The sequence below is a fragment of the Microplitis mediator genome, chromosome 8 (genome assembly GCF_029852145.1).
Source record: "Microplitis mediator isolate UGA2020A chromosome 8, iyMicMedi2.1, whole genome shotgun sequence".
Taxonomy (NCBI): Eukaryota; Metazoa; Arthropoda; class Insecta; order Hymenoptera; family Braconidae; genus Microplitis; species Microplitis mediator.
This window is the reverse complement of record NC_079976.1, coordinates 1,397,359-1,425,235: the sequence shown is the minus strand read 5'-3', so window position 1 is coordinate 1,425,235 and position 27,877 is coordinate 1,397,359. Positions and strand designations below refer to the sequence as shown.

Genomic DNA, 27,877 nt, shown 5'->3' with positions numbered 1-27,877 from the left:
TTTTATTTGGGTAAAAAGTTAGTAATCTAATGGTAAACTACACAAATTTTTCATAAAATCAAAAGAAAAGCCCTTGGTTACTCTATTTCAGTAAAAAAATCAGTAAACTAGCGGTTAATTACAGAAATTTATTACAAAATTGTAAGAAAAGCCCATTGTTGCTCTATTTAGTTCAAAAGTCATTAAACTAGCGGTAAATTTTTGAAATTTTTTACGAAAATTCAAAAAAAGGCTGTGATTACTTTATTTCGGTAAAAAGTCAGTAAACTAGGGATCAATTACAAAAATTTCTTACAAAAAATCAGGAAAAGATTGTGATTACTCTATTCCGGTACAAAGTCAGTACACAAGCGGTCAATGACTGAAATTCCTTACGAAAATCGATCATCTAACGGTAAGCTACACAAATTTTTCATGAAATCATAAGAAAAGTCCTTGGTTACTCTATTTCAGTAAAAAAATCAGTAAACTAGTGGTCAACTACAGAAATTTCTTACAAAATCGTAAGAAAAGCCCATTGTTGCTCTACTTAGTTGAAAAATCACTAAACTAGCGGTGAATTACTGAAATTTTTCACGAAAATTCAAGAAAGGCCCGTGATTACTTTATTTGGGTAAGAAGTCAGTAAACTAGGGATCAATTACAAAAATATCTTACAAAAAATCAGGAGAAGATTGTGATTACTCTGTTCCGGTACAAAGTCAGTAAACTAGCGGTAAATTTTTGAAATTTTTTACGAAAATTCAAAAAAAGCCTGTGATTACTTTATTTGGGTAAGAAGTCAGTAAACTAGGGATCAATTACAAAAATTTCTTGAAAAAAATCAGGAAAAGATTGTGATTACTCTATTCTGGTACAAAGTTAGCAAACTAGCGGTAAATTACAAAAATTTCTTATGAAAATTCAAGAAAGGCTCGTGATTACTTTACTTTGGTAAAAAGTCAATTAACTGGCAGTAAACTACAGAAATTTTTTATAAAACCTAAGGAAAAGACCTTGATTACTCTTCTTTGTTAAAAAGTCAGTTAACTGGCAGTAAACTATAGAGATTTTTCATAAAACTTAAGGGTCGGCAGTACTAAACGAATTTTCGAATTTTACTTTTCTAATTACGTTTTGAATAATTGCGTCACTCGAATGATGAAAACCTTCCGAAAAAGATTGTTTTTCACATTTTTTCGGAAGCTATAAAAATTTCTGTAATAACAATCGATTGATAAATTAAAAGAAAAGTAAAATTCAAAAATTCGTTTAGTACGGCCCAGCCTTAAGGAAAAGGCCGTGATTACTCTATTTCAGTACTAAGTCAGAAAACTAGCGGTAAATTACATAAATTTTCTACAAGTTGCTATGAACTATTTCGCGTGCCGATTTGCCGTCAAGTTTCAGCAGCAAGTTTCGTCAAGTTGCGGAAAAGAAAAAATGTCTAGCTGAGCCGGCATTGAAACAGAATTCTCTTCTACCAGCACCTGGATCCAGAGATTCGTATTTGATCAACACATTTCTGTCTTATTAAGATATGGTCCCAAACCTCCTTATCCTCTAAAAAATGACGTTTGCAAAAAATAAATGACAGTAGTTTCGTGAACTTGAGATCTCTTACTCTGTGATTTAATTTTTTTTTTATTATTAATATTTCCCCCTAAAAAATATTAGTCATCATCTTCTCAGCCGCTTTCTTTGTTGCTAATTTAACTGACGCCCTAAAATAAAAAATCCATCAGTTGATACTTTCCGTGACATTTTTTTATCCAAACACTCAGTAAATAAATATCAACAATGGCTTTGGTGCCGCTCGAATCAAATCCCGATGTAAGTAAACAAACAATTTTAATTAACCGGCTTTTTTACATCATAATTCAAATAAAAAATTTATTTATTTTTTTTCTCTGTTTGCTTGTAGGTTATGACGAAGGTAATTAATTACAGACTTTAAATATTTTATATTGTTTAATATAAAAAATTAAATTTATACTCAAATAAAATATATTGATGTCTAGTTCATTCACCAAATCGGAGTTCCATCAAAGTGGGCACTCCATGATGTCTACGGCCTTGATCCTGAATTATTAGCGATGGTCCCCAAGCCGGCGTTAGCTTTGATTTTGCTGTACCCAGAGTCTGAGAAGGTATTTTACTCTTGTAAAATTAAATCAGGCGGTTCTTGAACCATCAGTTCGTGCTGATAACCCCCAGATCATGATAATGAAAGTCGCGTGATATGAAAAATAGCAGACGTCAGATAATTTATTTCTTTTCATAAGAAAATAAATAAAGAATGCAGTAAGAATTTTAAAAGTCTTGTAAGAATTTAAAAAAAAAATATTTTTAATTATTTGAAAATTCATTTTTAAATTTACGGTGGACTGTCACTTTAATTATCGTAAAGTGGCAGACAGAAAAAAAGGATTTCTTGATGCTACAAATTTATGATCCTGAAGTTAGTAGACAATTGACAATTTTTTGATTTTTTTTTTCAATAATTAAATTTAAAAAAATATAAATAAAAATATGCACATGTAGAAAATTTAATAAACTATAGGTGCAATTTTTTTGAATATATTTTTTTGAATAATTTGTTTAAAAAAAAATTCAAAAATTATTGGACGTCGGCTAACTTTAGTATCATAAAAATTTTTACGTTTTAAATTTGAAAGAAAAATTTTTTTGAAGCGAGAAAAAAATTATTGTGTCAAGAAATTCTTTTTTTTCATGAGTGCAAATGTAGCAGACATCAGACAAATTTAAAATTAATTATAAATAGAGTAAATAATTGATAAAATAAAATTTTTAAAAAATGCTCATTTAAAAAATTTAAAAATTAATAAGTGCGATTTTTAAAAATATTTTTTTAATTATTTACTCCACTTCTTTAAAATTTTAAATTTGTCTGTCTGCTACACTCACTCATTTTTTTCCGTATAACAAATTTTAAAATTTTTAATTCTTAATTAAGTTTTATTCTAATTGTAATTAAAGTCTTGTATTCTAGTTCAATTCCTACTCTAATTACGTTTTAAATATTTATGGGACTCGAGTGATAAAAATCTTAATCTTATAAGTTTTTCCAGAAGTAAAAAAAATCGCTGTAATGACAATCAATTAACAAATTAATGAAATATAAAATTCGATACTTTGTTGGGTCCAACCCCCGTAAGTAAAAAAATAAAATAATTGCAGGAGAAGTTTGAAAAAAAATAGAAGTCAAGAATTTTTTTCCGCGCGTCTTTAAAAAAAATATTCTTTCTCACTTGATAAATTTATTTGTGTAAAATAATATAAATATATTAATTATGATGAATTTTTTTACCAGGCACAGGCTTACGCTGCTGAATTGGAGGCCAAAATAAAAGAGGAAGGCAGAGAACCACCTGAAAATGTCTTCCATATGCAGCAGTGCGTTTCCAACGCGTGTGGAACTGTTGCTTTGATTCACGCAATTCTTAATAATCTTGACCAGTAAGTCAACAAATACGGAGCAGTATCCAGTAAAATAATTTACAAACCTGATACCTGCATTCTACTTGTATAATTGTTGTAATTTTTTTTAGAATCGAGTTAGAAGATGGAATCCTGAAAAACTTTTTAGAAGAAGCCAAAGACTTGTCTTTTGTTGAACGAGGCAAATTACTAATGAATACAGCAAGCGATATAATTGACGCCCATGAACAATTAGCTCAGGAAGGACAAACTCCAGCGCCGCAGGAAAACGCTCCAGTTTATCATCATTTTGTGGCGTTCGTTGAAAAAGACGGGTCCCTGTACGAGCTGGGTAATTAAATTGAACTGAATTAAATCAAGGCCATTTTCAGACAGTGCTCGCCACTTTTTAAAAATTTCCGATGACTCAATTGTCATAAGCGTAACGAAATTTAATCAATTGATTAAATAAAGATCAAAACTTCAATTGATAAAAAATAACGTAGTAGTGATTTCGCTGAGGTGTAGATTTAAAAAAAATTACAATTGATATCAAACGAAACTTCTTAAATCAATTTTATAATTCAAATTTTATAATTTTGGCGGCTAAAATTTATTCAACAAATTTTGCTCAACTCCTAATTGATAGCAGCTGTAAATAATTTTTTTTAAATTTTATATCTCGGCAAAATTAACCTTTTTTCATTTAATACTTTATTTTTTTTTTAATTAAGTGATAAAATATGACAGTTGGGTCATTGAATATTTTTTAAAAGTGGAAGGGAACTGTCTGAGAATATCCTTGGAGTTTTTAAAGAAAAATTTCAAGCATTAAATAATCGTAAAAATGAATAATTAAATTATTTAGACGGCCGGAAATCCATTCCAATAAACCACGGGCCCACTACCAAAGACACGCTGCTGGAGAATGCTGCTAAAGTTTGCGGCGAGTACATGGCTCGTGACCCAGAAGAAGTCCGCTTCACAATGATTGCCCTGGTGGCCAGTGAGCTGTGATTCACAATAATTCAACAAATGATTATCAAATAATCCTTTCTTATAACTAAGAAAAATATTAAAAATATCAAAATTAGATATTACCATTACTATGACAAGGAATTAAATCAAATCAAATAACTCAGTATGCAATCAAATTCCGAATGAATTTTTATTTGATAATTCATGTAAAACCGTTCTATAAATAATTGTGCTTTTTTTATAAACATGTATTTACAGGAACTTTAAATTTAACATAAAATAAATAATAATTATTTTACAAAGGAAACATTGTATTTATTTATTCATGTTTTAGAAAGTTGTGAATTTTTTTTTGATAATTCATGTAAAATCGTTCTATAAATAATTGTGCTTTTTTTATACACATGTATTTACAGGAACTTTAAATTTAACATAAAATAAATAATAATTATTTTACAAAGGAAACATTGTATTTATTCATTCATGTTTCAGAAAGTTGTGAATTTTTTTTTGATAATTCATGTAAAACGGTTCTATAAATAATTGTGCTTTTTTTATACACATGTATTTACAGGAACTTTAAATTTAACATAAAATAAATAATAATTATTTTACAAAGGAAACATTGTATTTATTCATTCATGTTTCAGAAAGTTGTGAATTTTTTTTTGATAATTCATGTAAAACGGTTCTATAAATAATTGTGCTTTTTTTATACACATGTATTTACAGGAACTTTAAATTTAACATAAAATAAATAATAATTATTTTACAAAGGAAACATTGTATTTATTTATTCATGTTTTAGAAAGTTGTGAATTTTTTTTTAAATAATAAATGACAATAATAATCAGATTAATAATAATAATAATAAATAATGTATGTATGTAAATATAATAATAATACTATTTACAGTCGAATATATTTTAAATTTAGTTTTAGCGCCTTTTTTTTTTTTTTTTTTTATCTAAGGCTTTATCCGGCGGAAGCTCAGGCGTGCATTTCTTCCGGTGGCGCTTGGCAAGAAAGCGGGAATTTATTTTTTCACCGCATCTGATACACTCGTACACGAATCCATCACAATTAAGCTCATGTACATGGGTGTGATCTAATCCGCGGTACTTAAACTTGCAGACACTACAATAAAAGTCACCGCGGTTATGATCAGCCCATACATGAAGCTTAATTGTGGAACTCTGGAACTGCTTCTTGCAAAGATGGCAAACGTGGTTTCCACGGCCACCTTCGTGGATGATTTCATCCCACTGGATGTCCGCGAACTTCACTTTATCAAAGACCTGATAGTACCTGCCACACCAATGAAAAGCAGGTACTAGCAGGCCTTTGATGCCGATCTTGTTGTTTTCCTCATTATCAAATGCGGCCGCCCAATCATTATTTTCGATGAAATCATCGCGATCTACACCGTCATCATCATCATTCCCCCCCCGTGCTTCATCGCCAGCATTTTCATCACCTGCTTCATCGGAAGCATTGCCATCACCGTCATCATCATCATTCCCCCCCCGTGCTTCATCGCCAGCATTTTCATCACCTGCTTCATCGCCAGCATTTTCATCACCTGCTTCATCGGAAGCATTGCCATCACCGTCATCATCATCATTCCCCCTCCGTGCTTCATCGCCAGCATTTTCATCACCTGCTTCATCGCCAGCATTTTCATCACCTGCTTCATCGGAAGCATTGCCATCACCGTCATCATCATCATTCCCCCCCCGTGCTTCATCGCCAGCATTTTCATCACCTGCTTCATCGCCAGCATTTTCATCACCTGCTTCATCGGAAGCATTGCCATCACCGTCATCATCATCATTCCCCCCCCGTGCTTCATCGCCAGCATTTTCATCACCTGCTTCATCGGAAGCATTGCCATCACCGTCATCATCATCATTCCCCCCCCGTGCTTCATCGCCAGCATTTTCATCACCTGCTTCATCGGAAGCATTGCCATCACCGTCATCATCATCATCCCCCCCCAGGTGCAAACCTACAGACCCTCTCCTAGCCCCAGCGAGGGACATAGAACGACGAAGGTTGATTTGCCTAAGCAGTCCTTCAGTTCTACCTTCAATGTTATTCCTATTTTGTCCTCGGTCCTGCTGAAGCTCCTCAACACTTCGCTTTACTGCAGCTAACTCTTCATTGATATCATGAACGTTTTGCTGCAGTTCGTTCAATATCCTGGTCTTCTCAAGAAATTGTTCAACCTGCTGAGCATTCTGCTCTGCCAGCTTCGCATTCTGCTCTGCTTGCTGAACGATTTTTTCTTGAGCAGCCTGCAACTCTTTCTTCAGTTGCTCAATTTCCTGACGAAGTCGATCGGGAAGAGGAGACAACTGAAGATTTTGTTGCCCGCCAGGCCGAGGAGAAAGCCTCATCGCGCTTGACGGTCTTGGCGATCTTGAACGGCCTCGTTGAAAGTTCGGGTCGAGGATGTAAGGAATGTTTGCCAAAAAATTAATTGCCTCTGAACTACTGTTGTAGGTCAGAGGGCTAGCGGCACAAACAATTAAAAAAACATTTCTTACATCAACGACTCTCACTCGTTCCACCAGGGATTGGAAAAAGTGCCGGTTTCCAAGAGTACTTCTTCCATTTCTGATGATATCCGTGAAGCAGCTTAATGTCTTCATAGTAAATGATGAGTTGATGCGTAATTTTTTTTTCTGTTGATCATTTAAACCGCGTTCATCGAGATCACTAGCATTTTCTGTCCCGGGCATGTCGAGGATCGTGAGATGTGTATTCGTAGATGTATTTGTCTAAAAAAATCACATTTTTTTATAATTACTATTTGTTACTTATATATAAGAAGCAATTGACCGACATTAATAAAAACAGTTTATTCCGCTGACCACCACTGAAATACTATATTATCTTCAAACTTTAAAACCGCGGAAACTTTATAAAATAAAAATTTTTGAGCTAAAAAAAAATTTATTTATCATTTTATTAGAAAATCTAAAAAATGTAAACAATTTGAAGATTTGAAGAAATTTAAAAATTTTTCTATTAAGTCAATTAAAATACGGTTTGATCGGTCAATTTATTTGGAAAATTTTGTTAAAGAAAATAGAATAAAAAAAAATAATGATACCATGAAATAAAGTAAAAGACCTAGTATCCGATCAAGGAACTAGTGTGCGATCGATCAATGTATTTGTATATCTACATTTTATAAAATGTGGTAAATATTGATTTACAACTATATGAGTGATCGAATATTGGTTCCCTGATTGGGTACCGGGTCTTTTACCTCACCTCTTGAATAGATTGAGCGATTTGCACGGAATTCACGATAACCGAGAGAACTCATTAAATGTAATTAGAATTTAATTTTGAGACTACTCGATAGTTTTAGTTATTTGAGAAAAAAAATTTTTGAAAAAATATTGTATGCTGTAATTATGAGCCTGCAAAGCCAATATGTTTCAACATCTGAACAGCTTTAAACCTACAATATTTTAAAAAATAGTTTGAAATCCGTTCAATATTAACTTCTAATACCGATGAAGGGTTGAAATGAACTTACATGCGTAACAGTGTTATTTCATGGTATAGTTAAATTCTAATTAGTTAGTTTTAATTGTTTAATTTTTCGGAGTAAAATTGAATCAACGATTTATTATTCTTCGATAAATAATAGTATGGAAATCTATTGAATTCATTCTATACATTGATAAGTATACAAAAAAAAATAAATAATAAAGACGACATTCTTACTTTTTCTTCATCGAATTAGGCATTAAATTCAATGGTAAAGGTTTTTAAAATGATTATCCTCAAAGAAATTGATATTGTCGGAGAAAGAGTTGATTATGGATATTGAAAAAATAATGATTGGAATAAAATGAAGTTAATTCGATTGTGACTATCCCTTGATAAAAGAATCAATATAAAACAATTAGAAGAAAAAAATTGTAAATATTTTTTAATACTTTTGGATATTTGTAATACTTCTGAATCACCCTTCTTATGGGCATTTAACTATAGCGAATTGTTTCGAATCGTTTCTTTTAATCAGAGATTTTTCTAATCTGCCTTAAATCGAAAAATTAAATTAATTTAAAAATAAAGTATAGGAACAAGTGAATTAATAATCATGATCGTATGTCATACTTCTAACTGAGTAGATTTCCTTTAATTAATTTTGATTTCTTGAATTTTCTCGGCTTAACATAAGATAAAAATTTCTTCGAAGAGCTTGAAAATATGATTATATAGCTCAAAATTAATTTCGGGATATGCCCACGGGTAAAATTCTTATGAAATAATTTGTCTTAAATTTTAATCAGATCCAAATTTAAAAAAGCCTTTTCAATTCTTGCGAAAAACGTATGGAGTCGTAAAAATGTCAATCAAACGAAATTAACGCCTAATACATCAGACATAATATTCTTTTTGCCGGAGCCGAAATGAAGAAACCACAATTACCAAACTAATATAAACTTTAAGTATACATTACTTACCAGAGTAATAGAAATAAACCCACGCGTTGATTGTTTGTTGTTACGCGTCGCCGCGAGTGTCTGTGTTTTCAAAACATCGAGAAGGTTTGCAATAGATGTTTCTGCAAGGTCATCTATAGGCTTAGTTGATTGGAAATTCGCCTCACCACTCCATCTCCGAACCATGTCGTTATACCGCCAGTTTATGAACTCCATCACCCTTTAAAGCAAAAATTATCATATTCATAACATACATAAGCCCATTTTACTACAAATAAATATATATATATATATATATATATATATATATATATATATATATATATATATATATATATATATATATATATATATATATATACACTCTAAAAATCAGAAGTAAATATGAAACAAAACAAGATTTGAATTCAATCAACATATATTCCGATTTAAAGTTTGGATGTAACGATAATCGGGACTACACACTGAAAATTTTATAGTGAAAAATACAATTTATTATGGTAATGGTTGTTCATAACGCATGGTAACCAGTTTTTAGAAAATTCGATTTTAAAAATGGAACCCATACGTATTGCGGTAATCATTTCTATAAATATGGATATAATTCCTGAATGGTTTCGGGATAGTTCTTATGGCATTATGGTAATCGTCACTATGCCACTATGGTGATTGTCCCTGTAATAGGATGATAATGATTCCCATAAGATTATTTTAAGGATTAAAATAATATGATAGTTGTCGTTATCATATATGATGGTAATAATTACTGTCATATACGAACCCCTATTTGAAATTTTTTTGATAGTCGTTTTAAATTGTTTCTTTTGATAAGGGTTCCTATAGGTATGGTAATCATTAAAATATATCTATTATCATCAGATATAGGAACGGAGATCATTATGATAAGAATTTGCGCAAACTTATGAAGACATTTCTGAGAAATTATGGGCTTATGTCTCATAATTCCAAGTAATTATTACCAGAAAAGTATGAAATAATATTTCATAGATGTGAAAAAAACGGTAGTAGTAAATTTCATTCCGTGCACAAATTAAATTCTACTTCGCTTAAGAGTTATAATGTTGGAATAGATAGAATGAGGTGGGGCGTTTAGCTCCCAGGCAAATAAATAAATGAAAGATTCGCAACGTTCGATTCGCAAATATTACACAGTGTAGAAATATGAAAAATAACAAAAAATAATGTTTATTTACTTGATGTTAACTTGGTTGTCAGGTGGGAACCAACTTCGGGCCAAGCCAGGAAATGGAGACCCGTCTCGCCCAAAGATGAGGGAAGATTTCCCGGACCCGCTGCGGCCATAGGCCACAATAAGCGGGCAAAATGAAGCGTTGATCGACGCGTTGTCCTTCAGAAATTGAAGGGTCTCTACAGGTGACGAAGAGACTTTTGAGACGTTCAACACCATCTGCCCACGCTTGATGGACGTCTCGCCTTCCTTCTTGACAACGCTGTCGATGTGGCTGAAACCATCTTCAAATGTATTGAAGATGGTTGTGAAATTACTGGAAAAGAAAAAAAAATTCATTAGATACGGCCTTTTGCTCCGAAAACATTTGCTTCGAGTTCCTATAAAATTTGAGCACATATAATATACAATTTAACAGTTCACAGGATGATAGCTTAAAAGCTACAACGAGATAAGAAAGTTGATTTTTTCAAATGATTATAGATACGAAACGAAAAATGATAACATATGAACCTGAAATTTAAAATTACTGCTAGCATGCACTCTGAAACCAAGTGTATTAGACGTGTATGATTTTAATACATATTAAATGTGTCCTGTATTCAGAGCCATAAGCAAAACTATAGTTATTTGTAGTCATTTATAATACGTTTAACGGTGTATTAAATATCTATAGATTGTTTACAGTAATTCATGTTATTCGGGAAGTGTGTTAATTGTGACAATACACTTGGTTTGATTATTTGAAAATTGCGTAATCGTTCGGGTAGCAACTACACTCAGAGAATTAAATAATGGGAATTACTATCTAGTTATAGTAAAATTTTTATCATCTATCCGATAGTAGTGAGTATTATCTAGATGATTGTATAAAATAGTAACATTCACCATATTGATAATAATTGTTATAATCTAGATGATTTATACAATAATCTAGAGAGTATTCACTACTATCGGATTGATGGTAAAAATTTTACTATAGCTAGATAGTAATCCCTATTATTTGATTTTCTGAGTATAGTTATGAAGTGAGTTCGCGGTAAAACTAAATATTATTACTGATTCTTTTTAAAAAAAAAAAATCTTACCCTTTTTGTGATGTGGCCATGATGAAGAACGAAACAAAAAAAACACAGCAATAAAAAAATGAGAAAACCTGCAAGTTTCAGTATTTATTTACACTGTGGATGTATATATTCATTGATAGCCCCAGCGCTGCAACATAATTTTAATTATCTGTTTAATTTAATTTATTTCACCTAAATCTCTGAATTAATATTGTCTAATGACTCTTTTTGATAAATTTAATTGTTTTGTTGAAAAAAAAAAAAGTACAAAGTATAATTTACATTGAATAATTTTTTTCCTTGATGACTTTACTATTGATAACAAAAGTTTATCTGAGTCATTTGTCAGAACCGAACTACATTTATTATCTCCAGGATAAGGATTAATTTAAGTAATTTAGAGAATATTCTGTAATTACCCGATGATACAATAAAAGAAAATTGTCATTGGCCAGCACTGAGCAACCCGAGTATAATTAATAGGTTTTAGGTTATAAATAGTAATTATTTTTAGAAAATTTTTATAACCAAGTGATAATAAAGACTTTGTGAAACTTTATAATACACTAATGCAAAAAATTAAAGGAGCAGAAAAATTTTATAAATTTTTTAGTGATTTTTGGAAGGCTGTAACTTGGTGAAAAAAAATCGTATCGAAAATTTAAAAAAAGCATTTTGTAGCTTGAAATCTCTAGTTTAGGTGTATTTTTTTCAAAATTTTTTTAAAGCTCCGATTATTGCGAAACATGAGAAATACCGCGAGCCAAAAAATTTCTAAATTTTTTTTTTTTTCCGAAGAGCCCACGGACCGCGGAAAAATTCTTTCAACTAAACAAATGCATACATCGTTTAGCAAATTTATTCAGCTTCAATTTGGTTTTTTTTTTAACCTCGTAGGACGATTTGTCGCAGAGATATCAGCCTTCAAACAGAAAATGATCCTTTTGGCTTTGATCTTCGATATTTCAGGTACCAATGATCGCACAGAAAGTTGAAGGGCGGCGTTGAAAACTTGAATAAATTCTCTACAAGACCCTGTCATCATTTTTTGAAAAAAAAAATTTTTTTTATTTTTAACATCCATTAGAAGAAAGTACAAAAAAATGACTTTTTTTAGTTTTTTAGTAAATCAACCGCTACTCTGCAAATATCGATAAAAAAAATAATGTTGCCAGGGACTTTTTTAGTTTAATTAGTCTAGTCGACAAGTTGAAAATGGTCCAAAATAGAGATACTGCTCTTAAAATTAGGTGCGATAGCTCATTGGATCCGGAATGACGCCTAGAAAAATGTCCTAAAAGTGTGTATTAGCACGTAAAAAATTGCAAAAGTTATAAACAATTAAAGACGAAAAAAAGAAGGCATTTCGTTTTTTGCCAATATTTCATAGACTATTAATATTTAAGAATTCTTACAAAAAGATTCTTAAAGAGGAGGAAATTTCCAATAAAAAACTCCGACTCCCCGGATTTCTATCTCCATTATTTATAATTTTAATTTAACGCTGAAAATGGGTCTCCGCGCGACATTTTTAGGTTGCGCGCGCGGCGTCAAAAGCGAGTAGGACACATTAATCAATTTATTTGAGGTATTAAATATTTTTTTTTTAATTTGAAAAAATGATGGTGTATTCTGAACACTTTAAATAATTTATTCCCGTTGGAAATTTTACTTAAAGTTAATTTTTCAACAAGTTGAACGATTGTTAACTAACGAAATTTTCTCGAACTTACGTCTTCATTATAAATGAAAAAAAATGTTTAAATAATTGTCGTATAAATTTTTCGCTTCGTGGAGCCTTTCTTACATACATACTCAACAAGATCACGCCATAAAAGTTTGAAAAATATTCGTACTTTGTTTATAATAATTTTTCTACTTGAACAAAAACTAAAAAATCCAAGTAATGATGTTAAAAAAATTTTTTTTTTTCTTAATCATCATATTATCGTTTTTTTATTGATACAAGATATTAATTGCATTGCAAAAAAAATTTTTTCCACTATTTGTTGATAAATTTTTTATAAACAAATTGATTAATTCAATATTTTTTCAACATTTTTTTTCACTTATTTATTACACAGCAAATATAATGATTTTAAAAAAAAAAATTTTTCCTTAATAACAATTTTTATTTGTTTATAATCTTTTTTTTATATTTCTATTATTTAAATAATTAGTTAAGTAATTATTTTGTATCTAAAAATCATAATTGACAGTCCTCTATAAAGTAACAAAAAAAAATTTTTTTTTTATCAACAATTCCATTGTTTATTAACTTACCAATTTGTTATAAACAAATTTTTAACTTTGTTATATTTTTTTTCTGAAACTTCTAAAAATAACAAAAACAACCACATATAACAAAGTATAGAAAAAAATTTTTTTCAATTTTTTATTGTACTTTTAAAAAACACGTGCTACAAAAGTTGCAGCGGCTGCTTCATTTATCTAATAAAAAACTAATATAACGTTTAAACTATTAGGGATACGAAAATAAACATTCGAGACAATTTTATAAAGGATTAAACGATCTTTCAAATGAGCTATTAAAAAATTTTTTAGTCATTGCCAATCTATTGTTATGCGCATTTGTTTATAACAACAAATATTTTTTTCGATGTTTGTAGAAGTCTCGTGGTTTCTAACTAGTAAGAGAACCGTAAAACAGAAAAAACGGCATTTAACTTTTTACAAAATGCATAACAATAGATTGGCAATGACTAAAAAATTTTTTAATAGCTCATTTGAAAGATCGTTTAATCCTTTATAAAATTGTCCTGAATGTTTATTTTCGTATCCCTAATAGTTTAAACGTTATATTAGTTTTTTATTAGATAAATGAAGCAGCCGCTGCAACTTTTGTAGCACGTGTTTTTTAAAAGTACAATAAAAAATTGAAAAAAATTTTTTTCTATACTTTGTTATATGTGGTTGTTTTTGTTATTTTTAGAAGTTTCAGAAAAAAAATATAACAAAGTTAAAAATTTGTTTATAACAAATTGGTAAGTTAATAAACAATGGAATTGTTGATAAAAAAAAAATTTTTTTTTGTTACTTTATAGAGGACTGTCAATTATGATTTTTAGATACAAAATAATTACTTAACTAATTATTTAAATAATAGAAATATAAAAAAAAGATTATAAACAAATAAAAATTGTTATTAAGGAAAAATTTTTTTTTTAAAATCATTATATTTGCTGTGTAATAAATAAGTGAAAAAAAATGTTGAAAAAATATTGAATTAATCAATTTGTTTATAAAAAATTTATCAACAAATAGTGGAAAAAATTTTTTTTGCAATGCAATTAATATCTTGTATCAATAAAAAAACGATAATATGATGATTAAGAAAAAAAAAAATTTTTTTAACATCATTACTTGGATTTTTTAGTTTTTGTTCAAGTAGAAAAATTATTATAAACAAAGTACGAATATTTTTCAAACTTTTATGGCGTGATCTTGTTGAGTATGTATGTAAGAAAGGCTCCACGAAGCGAAAAATTTATACGACAATTATTTAAACATTTTTTTTCATTTATAATGAAGACGTAAGTTCGAGAAAATTTCGTTAGTTAACAATCGTTCAACTTGTTGAAAAATTAACTTTAAGTAAAATTTCCAACGGGAATAAATTATTTAAAGTGTTCAGAATACACCATCATTTTTTCAAATTAAAAAAAAAATATTTAATACCTCAAATAAATTGATTAATGTGTCCTACTCGCTTTTGACGCCGCGCGCGCAACCTAAAAATGTCGCGCGGAGACCCATTTTCAGCGTTAAATTAAAATTATAAATAATGGAGATAGAAATCCGGGGAGTCGGAGTTTTTTATTGGAAATTTCCTCCTCTTTAAGAATCTTTTTGTAAGAATTCTTAAATATTAATAGTCTATGAAATATTGGCAAAAAACGAAATGCCTTCTTTTTTTCGTCTTTAATTGTTTATAACTTTTGCAATTTTTTACGTGCTAATACACACTTTTAGGACATTTTTCTAGGCGTCATTCCGGATCCAATGAGCTATCGCACCTAATTTTAAGAGCAGTATCTCTATTTTGGACCATTTTCAACTTGTCGACTAGACTAATTAAACTAAAAAAGTCCCTGGCAACATTATTTTTTTTATCGATATTTGCAGAGTAGCGGTTGATTTACTAAAAAACTAAAAAAAGTCATTTTTTTGTACTTTCTTCTAATGGATGTTAAAAATAAAAAAAATTTTTTTTTTCAAAAAATGATGACAGGGTCTTGTAGAGAATTTATTCAAGTTTTCAACGCCGCCCTTCAACTTTCTGTGCGATCATTGGTACCTGAAATATCGAAGATCAAAGCCAAAAGGATCATTTTCTGTTTGAAGGCTGATATCTCTGCGACAAATCGTCCTACGAGGTTAAAAAAAAAACCAAATTGAAGCTGAATAAATTTGCTAAACGATGTATGCATTTGTTTAGTTGAAAGAATTTTTCCGCGGTCCGTGGGCTCTTCGGAAAAAAAAAAAAATTTAGAAATTTTTTGGCTCGCGGTATTTCTCATGTTTCGCAATAATCGGAGCTTTAAAAAAATTTTGAAAAAAATACACCTAAACTAGAGATTTCAAGCTACAAAATGCTTTTTTTAAATTTTCGATACGATTTTTTTTCACCAAGTTACAGCCTTCCAAAAATCACTAAAAAATTTATAAAATTTTTCTGCTCCTTTAATTTTTTGCATTAGTGTAGAAAATTATTATCAAGTGTCACGAATAAATTAAATAAATGAATTAAATAAGAGGAGCGGACACGAGAGAAGTGATGCCTGGACGCCAACTTGTTGAGAAATGAGCATCACCACCGGGACGACAAGACCCAAAGTTTTGAATCCAAGTCGGAATCACCCGAATCGAAATTACGCTCACCGATTGGCTGCCGTTGAACTGCGCACGCAGCAATCGAATCAGCCATTGTTATTTTTTGCAATAAATCAATAATCAATAATATTGATTTATCGAAAATATAATTAAATAAATTAATATATTAATCATGAGTGTGAATACAGCTGACACATGTCAATTTTTTTAATTTTCAAATAATTGAATGAAATTTAATTCAAATTATAACGGTGGGCCCTGGCTACTTCGTGTCCAGTAGCCACGAACCACAGTTAATAAATAATTCCCGAACTTAATTAGTAATTAATTAAATTATCGATTTAAGTTGATTATCGCGGGTTCTGGAATCGGGAACTTGAAATTCTCGGTATTGTTGACAGTATTGTTTTTATTTTAATTATTTATTTTATACTAAATTTAATTATTCTTTTAGAATAAATTTCCGAAAACAAATATCTTAACGAATATTCTTGACCGGTAATTACTGATTTTTATTTTATTATGCTAGAGTAATTTATTTATGGTGACTCATCAACCAAACAAATTCAAATTACCGGTTACTCGAAAGAATGGTTTATTCTAAACCAGTATAAACTAGATAAGTACTGATTTATTTATTTAAGATTTTATTTTGAAAAATATTTCCAGCAAAATTTTATTTCTACTTAAGATTTTATTTTGACTGACACTGTCACCAAAGAAATTTTATTTCTTTATTATTCTACAAAAGAATTTCTTTATTTCATTTTATTTTACTTTATTTTTTTTTTCTCTACCAGTGTTTACTGTTTGTTTACCGATGACGCGTGCGACCAATGCGTAAGCCGGCGAATATCGCTTTGTCTAACCGGCGCTACTGGAATTCATCGATTTTTTTTTTTCGCACGCGTTATACTTAAATTTTTATTTCTCTTGATTATTTATTATTATTTTAATTAACATTTTAATTTTTATAATATATACAAATTTTTGGGCAACCAATGCAATAAAACACACAATTTCTGGTTGTAAAAAATTTCTCTCTTCAACGGTTATAGGGGTGGTAAAAATTCAAGATTTATTTGCAATTTTTATAATTAAAATTGGTATTATCTACTATCACCAGGTCTTAAAATTTCAGGACGAGGAACACGAGTTGGGCGCCAAATATAACGGTGGGCCCTGGCTACTTCGTGTCCAGTAGCCACGAACCACAGTTAATAAATAATTCCCGAACTTAATTAGTAATTAATTAAATTATCGATTTAAGTCGATTATCGCGGGTTCTGGAATCGGGAACTTGAAATTCTCGGGGGTGAGTCGGCTCGTCCTGAGCCGGACACGCGGCTGAAAATAAACTTAAATCTACAGGACTCTGGTGATAGTTTAAAATTAATACTCAAATAATGTAAATTATGTATTTTATTTAACCAAACCCTTTATATACAAAATTTTCCCCCTTAGTTTTATATATATGTGTGTAATTATTACCATTTACTTTAGGAAATTTATCGGGCAATATGCGCGGGAATAGATATCATGGAAAATGAGAAAAATTGGCGGGAAATTACCGCGTTGAAGAGAGAGAATTTATACGGGAAATATTATAGAATATAAATATATATAGGCGAGCAAATGTCGGAACTTACTGCAGGAATCGGCCTACGCTCCCTCTTCCTGGTCTCCGGGTGATCCACGTGGGGTTGATGAAAATCTGGTTCACGCAGCAATTAGCCTCCTGAGAATTATGAACAAGCACCGCAACACTTGGTTTTATTTAACCACACAAACACAAGAGGCTCAAAATCACTGGATAAAATCGAAACTTGTTGAAAGAAATAGATTAAACAAAAGGTGGAAAAAAGAGCGACTGATCAGTAAGCGTACTGGAGCTCAAGTGTCGTCTTATGATATACTGTCTCGGGTCAGCACCTCATGTTGACCCCTCCTAATTATGCGCAGTAACCGAAAATCGCTCACCTGCTGCGCTAAGACTAGCGCCGAGGCTCTGCTGAACTCGCAAACGAGAAAATTATACGAGAGAGAGAGAGAGCGAGAGAACAAATAGAAGCGAGAGAGCCGCACTCTCACGTCTTAAAATCGCTGCTGCACGGTTACAAAATACAATTTAAAAAATGCGCATTTATAGAATTTGAAAATCAGTATATGCACTTATTTATATTTAGATTCGTTAAAAAATTTTGTAGACTTCTATATCGTCACATCGTTTAAAAATGCTTAATATTGATTCTAGAATAATTTCAAATTGTATGTCTAATTATTTGTAATATCATATTAAAAAAAATATATATAAATACGTCAGTTTAAAACAAAATACCAGTAGCCCGACTCGGTTCTTTATTAGAATAGTTAGTTGACTGATAAACTGATATATCATTTAACCAGTAATAAATAAACAATATATGTCTTTGTTATTAATTAATTATATTTATTGACATAAATTTTTATAGTGGACTAGGATAATAGAAGGGGGTCGCTGATGGTGCATTAAAACCTGCATTATCAATACAATCTATAGCCGATATTAATTTTTTTCATTTAAAACAAAGAAAAACGCAAAGTAGAATAATTTCCCAGAACCGGAATGATACTGAAGTTGAGAAGAAATGTATCTGTACGTTACCGCCGATTTGTCTTTGCTTATTAACAAAATAATAGTTAACGTATTTAAAAAAAAAAAAAACAAAAAAAAGAAATAATAATAATCATAATTATTAATTATTCAATTGACATTCTCAGTAATTAGATTTATCACTTAGCGCTATTCAAATTAAGCCAATCAGCAGATGCAATCTCAGAACTGACCATTATTTAAATTTCACAGCGACAGATGTCGTCACCATCATCTGAAATAATTAATCATATTATAGTTTTTACTACATTATTTGTTATCACAACATTCAATAGAGAGTGATGATAAATATTTTTTTTTCCATTTCATTCGTCAATGACACTTACTTACAAATTTCAAAAATCTTTTGATTGTCGCCAAAGTAATTGTTGAAACTCATCATTTACTGTGTGAGTGCAAGAAAGATCATTATCTTTATTTTCTTCGTGTCAGAAACAGATCAAAATGATACTGAAAGCAGTTGACATTATAAAAGTTTTTATTTTTAAAAATATATTATTTGTGATGGAAAAAAAAAAAAAATACTTTTTGCAATAAATTTTTTAAATTAATATTCTATTTGTTTTTATAAAAGAAAAATAAACTTGTTTCAAATCTGCTACTGTAAGTATTACAAAAATTTCCAGTATATATACATATACACACACACACACACATATATCGGGTTCTCCAAATTATATTTTTTTATCAAGTCTTTATTTTTTACAGAAATGATTAATTAACAATTTATTGGGTAGTGCAAGATGAAAGGTAGTGTACATATTTAATTAAACTGAGTTGACAATCTGTGGATTACTTGAAGACAACACATGACTTAAATCCGTACTCTGGTATTTCTTAACAAAGTATAATTCATAAATTAATTACAACGCTAGTTAAATTAATATTAAATATAATAATATGTTTTTAACAACGTTTCAGCAGTAATTAGTCATGCTAAAATAATTGAGCTAATAATTATTAGCGATGATCTTTAAGCTGTCATCAGTTTCATTTCGCTTGACTCAGAGTTTAAAAAGGTGCAAACTGTTGAAGAATGAAATCTGCTACGTTATGACAATGAATAAATAAATTAAAAAACTCATTCATAATTTGGTAAGTTACTCGCAACCATTTCTTAGAAATCAATTTTTCAATTTGTTATTTGAAAAATAATGAATCTCCGGTGGTTTGTTATTCTAATTATCATCGAGTAGACAACAAAACAAAAAATTCAAGGAAAAAATTAGAAAAAACATAAATATCAAGAACTTGTAAAATTTTTTTTGTGAATATTTAAAAAATAAACTTTTCTTTACTCGATCAATAAATTTATTCACTTGTTTTATAGATAAATAAATTATAATGATTTTTTTTACCAGGTGTAAGGTAATGAAGACGAATCAGAAGTTAACATGAAACAGAGAGGCCAAAAATCACCTGAAAAGGATCCTAATAATTGTTTAGAAGAAGCCAACGACTTGTATTAAAAAATTTTGTATTGAATCATTCATTATGGAGAAAAGTTTATGGTAAAAGTTACAGTATACTATGGAAATGGTTTACTCTTGAAAAAGTAAATCAGACAGTTCTTAAACCAGTTTATGCTGATAACCCCTCAAAGCATGATAATAAAAGTGGCATGATACTGAAAGAATTGATCGATCATAATGCACCCTCAGCGTTTTCGCGCTTGAGGTATGCAATCGCAGACGTCAGATAACTTATTTGGTTTTATATCCAAATTTCTTTTCTGAAAAAAAAAAAAAAAATTAAAAACGCACAGTAATATTTCTAAAAGTCATTTGATAGAATTTAAAAAAAAATTTTTTTTTTTCAATTTATTTCTTCAAAAATTCAGTGATACTGAAAGTAGCCGACGTCTAATAATTTTTGAATTTTTTTAAAAAAACGTAAATTATAAAAAAATACATTTTAAAAAATTGCACCTATAGTTTTTTCAATGTCTTACATGTGCATATTTTTACTTAATTTTTTTTTTCTTTCTTTGTAATTAATTTGATGAAAAAAAAAATACGAAAATTATGAGTTGTCTGGTAACTTCAGGATCATAAAATTCATAATAAAATTTCCCGTTGCCTATCACTTTTATTATCATAAAGTATTGTCCCAAGAAAATTTTTTACTTGGATTGAGAAATTTTACGCATGATAAATTAAAGACAAAAATTTTTTTGGTCGAGAAAACTTTTTTCGGAGCAAGAAAAAAATTCTTCGGGCACGGTCTGAGAATACCCTTAAAGTTTTAAAACAAAAATTTTAAGCATGATTTAATTGTAAAAGTGAATAATTAAATAATTCAAATGGCTGCAAATCAATTCCAATAAACTACGGCCCCACCATCAAAGAACAGTTGCCGGAGAATGCTGCTAAAGTTTGCGGCGAGTACATGGCTCGTGACCCAGAAGAAGTCCGCTTCACAATGATTGCCCTGGTGGCCAGTGAGCTGTTATTCACAATAATTCAACAAATGATTATCAAATAATCCTTTCTTATAACTAAGAAAAATATTTAAAATATCAAAATTGGATATTACAATTATTATGACAAGGAATTAAATCAAATCAAATAACTCAGTATGCAATCAAATTCCGAATGAATTTTTATTTGATAATTCATGTAAAACTTTGTTCTATAAATAATTGTGATCTTTTTTTATACACATGTATTTAACGGTACTTTAAATTTAAAATAAAATTAAAAATAATTATTTTACAAAAGAAACTCTTTTAATTTTAATTTTTAATTTATAAAAGTTTATTAGAGTGAAATAATGAATCCTAGTAATGGTAGTGAATATAAATTTTAATTTATATCCTGTAACTGCGCTCGTTTGATTAATTAATTGTTACTTTAATGTCAATTAAAAATTGATAATAATTATTAATAATAAGAAGATGGCTAGTGAATAAGTGAATACTGGATTACGGGTCAACAAACAAATGCTTCATTTTTTTTCTTTTTATTTTAAATGAAGAAAATTAATATCGGTTATAGATTGTATTGATAGTGCAGGTTTTAATGCACAATCAGCGACCCCCTTCTACTATCCTAGCCAACTATAAAACTTTATGTCAATAAATATAATAAATTTATAACAAAGACATATATTGTTTATTTATTACTGGTTAAATGATATAATAGTTTATCAGTCAACTAATTATTCTAATAAAAACCCAAGTCGGGCTACTGGTATATTGTTTTAAACTGACATATTTATTTATATATTTTTAAGAAATCATCGCGATCAACACCGTCATCATCATCATTCCCCCTCCCCCCGTGCTTCATCGGCAGCATTTCCATCACTTGTTTCATCGGAAACATCCCCCAGGTGCAAACCTAGAGACCCTCTCCTAGCCCCAGCGAGGGACGTCATTGATTCGCCTAAGCAGTCCTTCAATTATAACCTCAATATTGTCATTATTTTGTTCTTGGTTCAGCTGAAGCTCCTCAACACTCCGCTTTACTGCAGCTAACTCTACATTGATATCATTAAAGTTTTGCTGCAGTTCGTTCAATCCCCTGGTCTTCTCAAACAATTCTTCAGCCTGCTGAGCATTCTGTTCGGCCAGCTTAGCATTCTGTTCACCCAGCTTAACATTCTGTTCACCCAGCTTCGCATTCTGTTCACCCAGCTTAGCATACTGTTCAGCCAGCTGAGCGAATTCTTCTTGAGCAGCCTGCAACTCTTTGTTCAGTTGCTCAATTTCCTGACGGAGTTGATCGGGAAGAGGAGACAACTGAAGATTTTGTTGCCCGCCAGGCCGAGGAGAAAGCCTCGTCGCGGTTGACGCTACCGGCAGTCTCGAACTGCCCCGTTGATAGCTCGGGTCGAGGATGTAAGGAATGTTTGCCAAAAAATTAATTGCCTCTGAACTACTGTTGTAGGTCAGAGGGCTAGCGGCACAAACAATTAAAAAAACATTTCTTACATCAGCGAACCTCACTCGTTCCACCAGGGATTGGAAAAAATGCCGGTTTCCAAGAGTACTTTCTCCCCGGCGAACGATGTCCGTGAAGCTGCTCAAATTTTTCATGATGAACGCCGAGTTTTGACGCAATTCCTTAGTTTCATCATCAGCGTTCTGGGTGCCGGGCATGTCGAAGATGATGACGACGCTCGGTGGGTCTGTAGATCGGTTTGTCTAAAAAAAATCAGATTTTTTTTATATTTCTTATTCGTTACTTACATATAAGATGCCTGTAATTATGAGCCTACGAAGCCAATATGTTTCAAAATCTGAACAGCTCTAAACCTACGATATTTAAAAAGGACGCGTAACAGTGTTATTTCATAGTTCACAGAGAGAATTCTATGGTAAAAGTTATCATCGAGTTATAGTAAAATTTTAAAACTAAACTCGATAGTAATAAATATCATTTAAATTACTAAACATACAATGTGAATTGTAATATTTACCAACTATATGGTAAAATCTACAATTATTTATGATAATCAGAAATTATAACGTTTATTATCTTGACTATTTATAACTATCATCAACATCGTAACTCTTAATAATGTGATGGTAATAATAATTACTATCTGAACTAATAAATAATTCAAATATCGGCGTTACAGGCCAAGGTTTGTCTACGTGTAATTTTCATTTTGTTTCTACAATGTAAAAAATCACCGGGGTAAGTCCAGGTGGTGTGGGTGTTAAAATCAGCGGTGTTAAATTTTAACACCAAAAGCGGTATGAAAATAACGCCGCTGCTGGTGTAAATATTCTGCACTGGTGTTAAAATATTTTACTGTGAATATTTTTACTTACTCAATTACTATATTTGTTAATAAATGATATTTTTTATTAATTTTCATAAAGAACTGACATTTTTTGTGTTTTATAATCTTTAAAGTTATTACTCCAAGCGAATGTAGTTTACCCCGCTTTTACACCGAAATTTTAACACCGCCGAATTACGCCTCCTACATCGGTGTAATTTCATTTTAACACTGGGCGGACTTAAAATGAGTCCATTTTTAACACCGCTCTTTTTACAGTGTAGGTATGTCATTAATTTCACACACACACGCGCGCTCGCACACATACTTATGCACACACACGCACGCATATATGCACGCACACGTGCACACGCATACTAAAGTATGTGAGTTCACTTAAACTCGAAAATCAGCGGATTTTCGTGGACTTATGGTGTCAACAATTAAAAAAAATTTTTTTTTTAACGAGGCATAAAAATTAGTGGTTTCTTATGCGTTTTAGGGTGCTTACTATCGCGTGGATATATGGCCGGACGTGACGAGGCTCTCAATTCGCTCCAAGTTTACTTAGTTTTCTCAGCTTAACATAAGATAAAAATTTCCTTGAAATCAAAGAGCTTGAAAATATGATTATTTTGCTCAAAAATAGAGGATAATTTCGGGATACGCCCACGGGAAAAAATTCTTATGAAATAGTTTGTGTTGAATTTTTTTCAGATCTAAATCTGAAAAAACCCTTTTAATTGTTGCGAAAAACGTATGGCGTCGAAAAAATGTCAATCGAACGAATTTAACGCCTAATTCATTAATATTCTTTTTGGCAGAGCCAACAGAAAATCAATTGTGCATAATTAATAAATTAACGTAAACTTTAAGTAAACATTGCTTACTAGAGTCATAGAAATAAATCCACGCGACGATTGCTTGTTGTTGAGCGTCACCGTAAGTGTCTGCGTTTTGATCACATCGAGAAGGTTGACAATAGATGTTTCTGCAAGGTCATCTATAGGCTTAGTTGATTGGAAATTTGCCTCACCACTCCATCTCCGAACCATGTCATTATACCGCCAGTCTATGAACTCCATCACCCTATAAATCAAAAATTATTATATTCATAACATACATGAGCCCATTTTACTACAAATAAATATATATAGGCTGGATTATATCAGTAGTGGATTCGAAGTGAAAACAGATTTGAATTCAATCAACATCAATTTCGATTTAAAGTTCGAATGTAAGGATAATCTTCACTACACGGAGAAAAATTATAGTATCTTATGGTAATGGTTTTCATTACGCACGGTAACTGGTTATTCTGAAATGTCGATTATAGAAACGGTACCCATACATATTGTGGTAATCATTCCTATACATATCAGCATAATTCCTATAAATATGAGTATAATGGTATTCTATGTAGTATCGGAATAATTCCTATGAAATTATGGTAATCGTCATTATGTCATTATGGCAATTGTTCTGGTAATAGAATGATAATGATTCCCATAGAATTATGTTAAGTATTAATATAATATGATAGTAGTCGTTACGTATATTATGGTAATAATTCCTGTAATGTACGGGAATAATTACCACAATATATGGTAATGGATATTATGATATTACAGTACTGGTTTACATAATATTATGAGAATGAGAACCATATACTATTACCATAATATTATCGTGTTATGGTGATGGTCGGTAGAATACTTAGAAATGATATTCAATTCGGATTAAAAATCAAAATCATTCATAAATCAATTTAAATAAAAATTGATATTATTTTCTCAAAACTACACAAGAATTTCCATTTTAAGCTTAAAAAAGTCTGAACGAGACCCGAAATATTTTTTTCGAGCTCACAAAGCAGCAAGAGATTTTAAGAGTGCCCTGGGTGGTCAACATCTTAGTAAATTCATTTGTAGATTATGTTGGTGTATGGTAATGATTACCGTAATATTATGGAAATATTTCACATCCATAATAAGAATAGTTACTATAATATTTGGGATTTATTCCCATACGCCCTTAGGAACCGTTAAAATGAGGTCATAGGATGTATTTTTATTTGATTATGGGAACTATTCTCATGAGTATGATAATCATTAAATAATTCTATTACCATGAGATATAGAAACAGACATCATAATAATAGGAATTTTTCCCAAAGTTATGAAAACTTTTCCGATAAAGTATATATAGGCTTAAGTCTCATAATTCCAAGTAATTATTACCAGAACGGTATGGGATGAAATTTCATAGATGGAAAAAAAACGGTTACTATAAATTTCTTTCCGTGCACAAAGTGAATTTCACTTCGATTTAGAATTTTGATGTTGGAATAGACAAAATACCGTGATTTCATAGATGTGAAAAAAACAGTAATAGTAAATTTCATTCCGTGCACAAATTAAATTCTACTTCGCTTTAGAGTTATAATGTTGGAATAGATAGAATGAGGTGGGGCGTTTAGCTCCCAGGCAAATAAATAAATGAAAGATTCGCACGGTTCGATTCGCAAATGTTTCACTGTGTAAAAATGTTAGAAGAAAAAATAAATAATGTTTACTTACTTGATGGTAACTTGGTTATCAGGAGGAAACCAACTCCGCGCCAAGCCGAGAAATGGAGACCCGTCTCGTCCAAAGATGATCGAGGATTTCCCGGACCCACTGCGGCCATAGGCCACGATTAGCGGGCAAAATGGCGCGTTGATCGACAGGTTGTCTTTTATGAAGTGGAGCGTCTCTCTAGGTGATGAAGAGACTTTTGAGACGTTCAACACCATCTGCCCACGCTTGATGGACGTCTCACCTTCCTTCTTGACAACGCTGTCGATGTGGGTGAAACCATCTTCAAATGTATTGAAGATGGTTGTGAAATTACTGGAAAAGAAAAAAAAATTCATTAGATACGGCCTTATGCTCCGAAAACATTTGCTTCGAGTTCCTATAAAATTTGAGCACATATAATATACAATTTAACAGTTCACAGGATGATAGCTTAAATGCTACAACGAGATAAGAATTGATTTTTTCAAATGATTATAGATACGAAACGAAAAATGATAACATATGAACCTGAAATTTAAAATTACTGCTAGCATGCACTCTGAAACCAAGTGTATCAGACGTGTATGATTTTAATACATATTAAATGTGTCCTGTATTCAGAGCCATAAGCAAAACTATAGTTATTTGTAGTCATTTATAATACGTTTAACGGTGTATTAAATATCTATAGATTGTTTACAGTAATTCATGTTATTCGGGAAGTGTGTTAATTGTGACAATACACTTGGTTTAATTAATTGGAAATTCCGTAATCGTTCGGGTAGCAACTACACTCAGAGAATCAAATAATGGGAATTACTATCTAGTGATAGTAAAATTTTTATCATCAATCCGATAGTAGTGAGTATTATCTAGATGATTGTATAAAATAGTAACATTCACTATATTGATAATAATTGTTATAATCTAGATGATTTATACAATAATCTAGAGATTATTCACTACAATCGGATTGATGGTAAAAATTTTACTATAACTAGATAGTAATCCCTATTATTTGATTTTCTGAGTGTAGTTATGAAGTGAGTTCGCGGTAAAACTAAATATTATTACTGATTCTTTATAAAAAAAAAAAATCTTACCCTTTTTGTGATGTGGCCATGATGAAGAACGAAACAAAAAAAACACAGCAATAAAAAAATAACAAAACCTGCAAGTTTCAGTATTTATTTACACTGTGGATGTATATATTCATTGATAGCCCCAGCGCTGCAACATAATTTTAATTATCTGTTTAATTTAATTTATTTCACCTAAATCTCTGAATTAATATTGTCTAATGACTCTTTTTGATAAATTTAATTGTTTTGTTGAAAAAAAAAAAAGTACAAAGTATAATTTACATTGAATAATTTTTTTCCTTGATGACTTTACTATTGATAACAAAAGTTTATCTGAGTCATTTGTCAGAACCGAACTACATTTATTATCTCCAGGATAAGGATTAATTTAAGTAATTTAGAGAATATTCTGTAATTACCCGATGATACAATAAAAGAAAATTGTCATTGGCCAGCACTGAGCAACCCGAGTATAATCAATAGGTTTTAGGTTATAAATAAAAAGAGGAGCGAACACGAGAGAAGTGATGCCTGGACGCCAACTTGTTGAGAAATGAGCATCATCACCGGGACGACAAGACCCAAAGTTTTGAATCCAAGTCGGAATCACCCGAATCGAAATTACGCTCACTGATTGGCTGCCGTTGAACTGCGCACGCAGCAATCGAATCAGCCATTGTTATTTTTTGCAATAAATCAATAATCAATAATATTGATTTATCGAAAAAATTTGTCTCGTATCTGCTACATTGACACTCGAAGATTAGTCTCCTTTAAAAAAATTTTGTAGACTTCTATAACGTAACATCGTTTAAAAATGCTTAATATTGATTATGAAATAATTTCAAATTGTAT

At 30.6% G+C, this 27,877-nt stretch overlaps 3 protein-coding genes and 1 long non-coding RNA gene across 10 annotated transcripts; 2 read left to right on the top strand and 2 right to left on the bottom strand.

The window, feature by feature from the left end:
• Window positions 1-1,569: 1,569 nt before the first annotated feature.
• Window positions 1,570-4,705, top strand: LOC130672819 (ubiquitin carboxyl-terminal hydrolase-like). Of its 2 annotated transcripts, XM_057477574.1 has the most exons (6): window positions 1,570-1,812; window positions 1,904-1,915; window positions 2,001-2,129; window positions 3,314-3,459; window positions 3,552-3,772; window positions 4,289-4,705. In XM_057477574.1, exons 1-6 carry the CDS (start codon window positions 1,780-1,782, stop codon window positions 4,435-4,437), a joined length of 690 nt encoding a protein of 229 aa, XP_057333557.1. In that variant the 5' UTR covers window positions 1,570-1,779; the 3' UTR covers window positions 4,438-4,705. The 2 variants fall into 2 exon arrangements, with proteins under 2 accessions (XP_057333557.1, XP_057333558.1); XM_057477575.1 differs by lacking the exon at window positions 1,904-1,915.
• A 416-nt stretch (window positions 4,706-5,121) lies between these two features.
• Window positions 5,122-17,950, bottom strand: LOC130672938 (uncharacterized). 3 transcript variants are annotated; one of them, XM_057477751.1, is made up of 5 exons: window positions 17,648-17,950; window positions 11,166-11,292; window positions 10,082-10,393; window positions 8,889-9,087; window positions 5,122-7,181 (listed from the first exon to the last, which is right to left on the bottom strand). In XM_057477751.1, the coding sequence occupies exons 2-5, from the start codon at window positions 11,183-11,185 to the stop codon at window positions 5,337-5,339; spliced, it is 2,376 nt and encodes a 791-aa protein (XP_057333734.1). In that variant the 5' UTR covers window positions 11,186-11,292; window positions 17,648-17,950; the 3' UTR covers window positions 5,122-5,336. The 3 variants fall into 3 exon arrangements, with proteins under 3 accessions (XP_057333734.1, XP_057333735.1, XP_057333737.1); XM_057477752.1 differs by lacking the exon at window positions 17,648-17,950 and adding an exon at window positions 11,564-11,702; XM_057477754.1 differs by lacking the exon at window positions 17,648-17,950 and adding an exon at window positions 11,427-11,544.
• A 964-nt stretch (window positions 17,951-18,914) lies between these two features.
• LOC130673445 (uncharacterized) lies at window positions 18,915-21,740 on the top strand. Of its 3 annotated transcripts, none has more exons than XR_008990885.1 (4): window positions 18,915-19,254; window positions 19,344-19,496; window positions 19,573-19,746; window positions 20,013-21,740. It is a non-coding gene; the product is annotated as an uncharacterized LOC130673445 (long non-coding RNA). The 3 variants fall into 3 exon arrangements; XR_008990884.1 differs by having other exon boundaries at window positions 19,360-19,496; window positions 19,576-19,746; window positions 20,013-21,739; XR_008990883.1 differs by having other exon boundaries at window positions 19,360-19,496; window positions 20,013-21,737.
• Window positions 21,298-27,749, bottom strand: LOC130673444 (uncharacterized). Of its 2 annotated transcripts, none has more exons than XM_057478461.1 (5): window positions 27,305-27,749; window positions 27,044-27,170; window positions 25,962-26,273; window positions 24,273-24,471; window positions 21,298-22,798 (listed from the first exon to the last, which is right to left on the bottom strand). In XM_057478461.1, exons 2-5 carry the CDS (start codon window positions 27,061-27,063, stop codon window positions 22,007-22,009), a joined length of 1,323 nt encoding a protein of 440 aa, XP_057334444.1. In that variant the 5' UTR covers window positions 27,064-27,170; window positions 27,305-27,749; the 3' UTR covers window positions 21,298-22,006. The 2 variants fall into 2 exon arrangements, with proteins under 2 accessions (XP_057334444.1, XP_057334443.1); XM_057478460.1 differs by having other exon boundaries at window positions 27,442-27,749.
• Window positions 27,750-27,877: the final 128 nt, after the last annotated feature.

Bases quoted from the DNA above. Each gene is read 5' to 3' on its own strand.
- LOC130672819 (XM_057477574.1), top strand. From the start codon at position 1,780: ATGGCTTTGGTGCCGCTCGAATCAAATCCCGAT. The intron at 2,130-3,313 runs GTATTTTACTCT...TTTTTTTACCAG, and splicing joins TGTACCCAGAGTCTGAGAAG to GCACAGGCTTACGCTGCTGA. The intron at 3,460-3,551 runs GTAAGTCAACAA...AATTTTTTTTAG, and splicing joins ATTCTTAATAATCTTGACCA to AATCGAGTTAGAAGATGGAA.
- LOC130672938 (XM_057477751.1), bottom strand. From the start codon at position 11,185: ATGGCCACATCACAAAAAGG. The intron at 10,394-11,165 runs GTAAGATTTTTT...TTTCTTTTCCAG, and splicing joins ATGGCCACATCACAAAAAGG to TAATTTCACAACCATCTTCA. The intron at 9,088-10,081 runs GTAAATAAACAT...TTTGCTTTAAAG, and splicing joins GACAACCAAGTTAACATCAA to GGTGATGGAGTTCATAAACT.
- LOC130673444 (XM_057478461.1), bottom strand. From the start codon at position 27,063: ATGGCCACATCACAAAAAGG. The intron at 26,274-27,043 runs GTAAGATTTTTT...TTTCTTTTCCAG, and splicing joins ATGGCCACATCACAAAAAGG to TAATTTCACAACCATCTTCA. The intron at 22,799-24,272 runs GTAAGCAATGTT...GATTTTTTTTAG, and splicing joins GATTTATTTCTATGACTCTA to ACAAACCGATCTACAGACCC.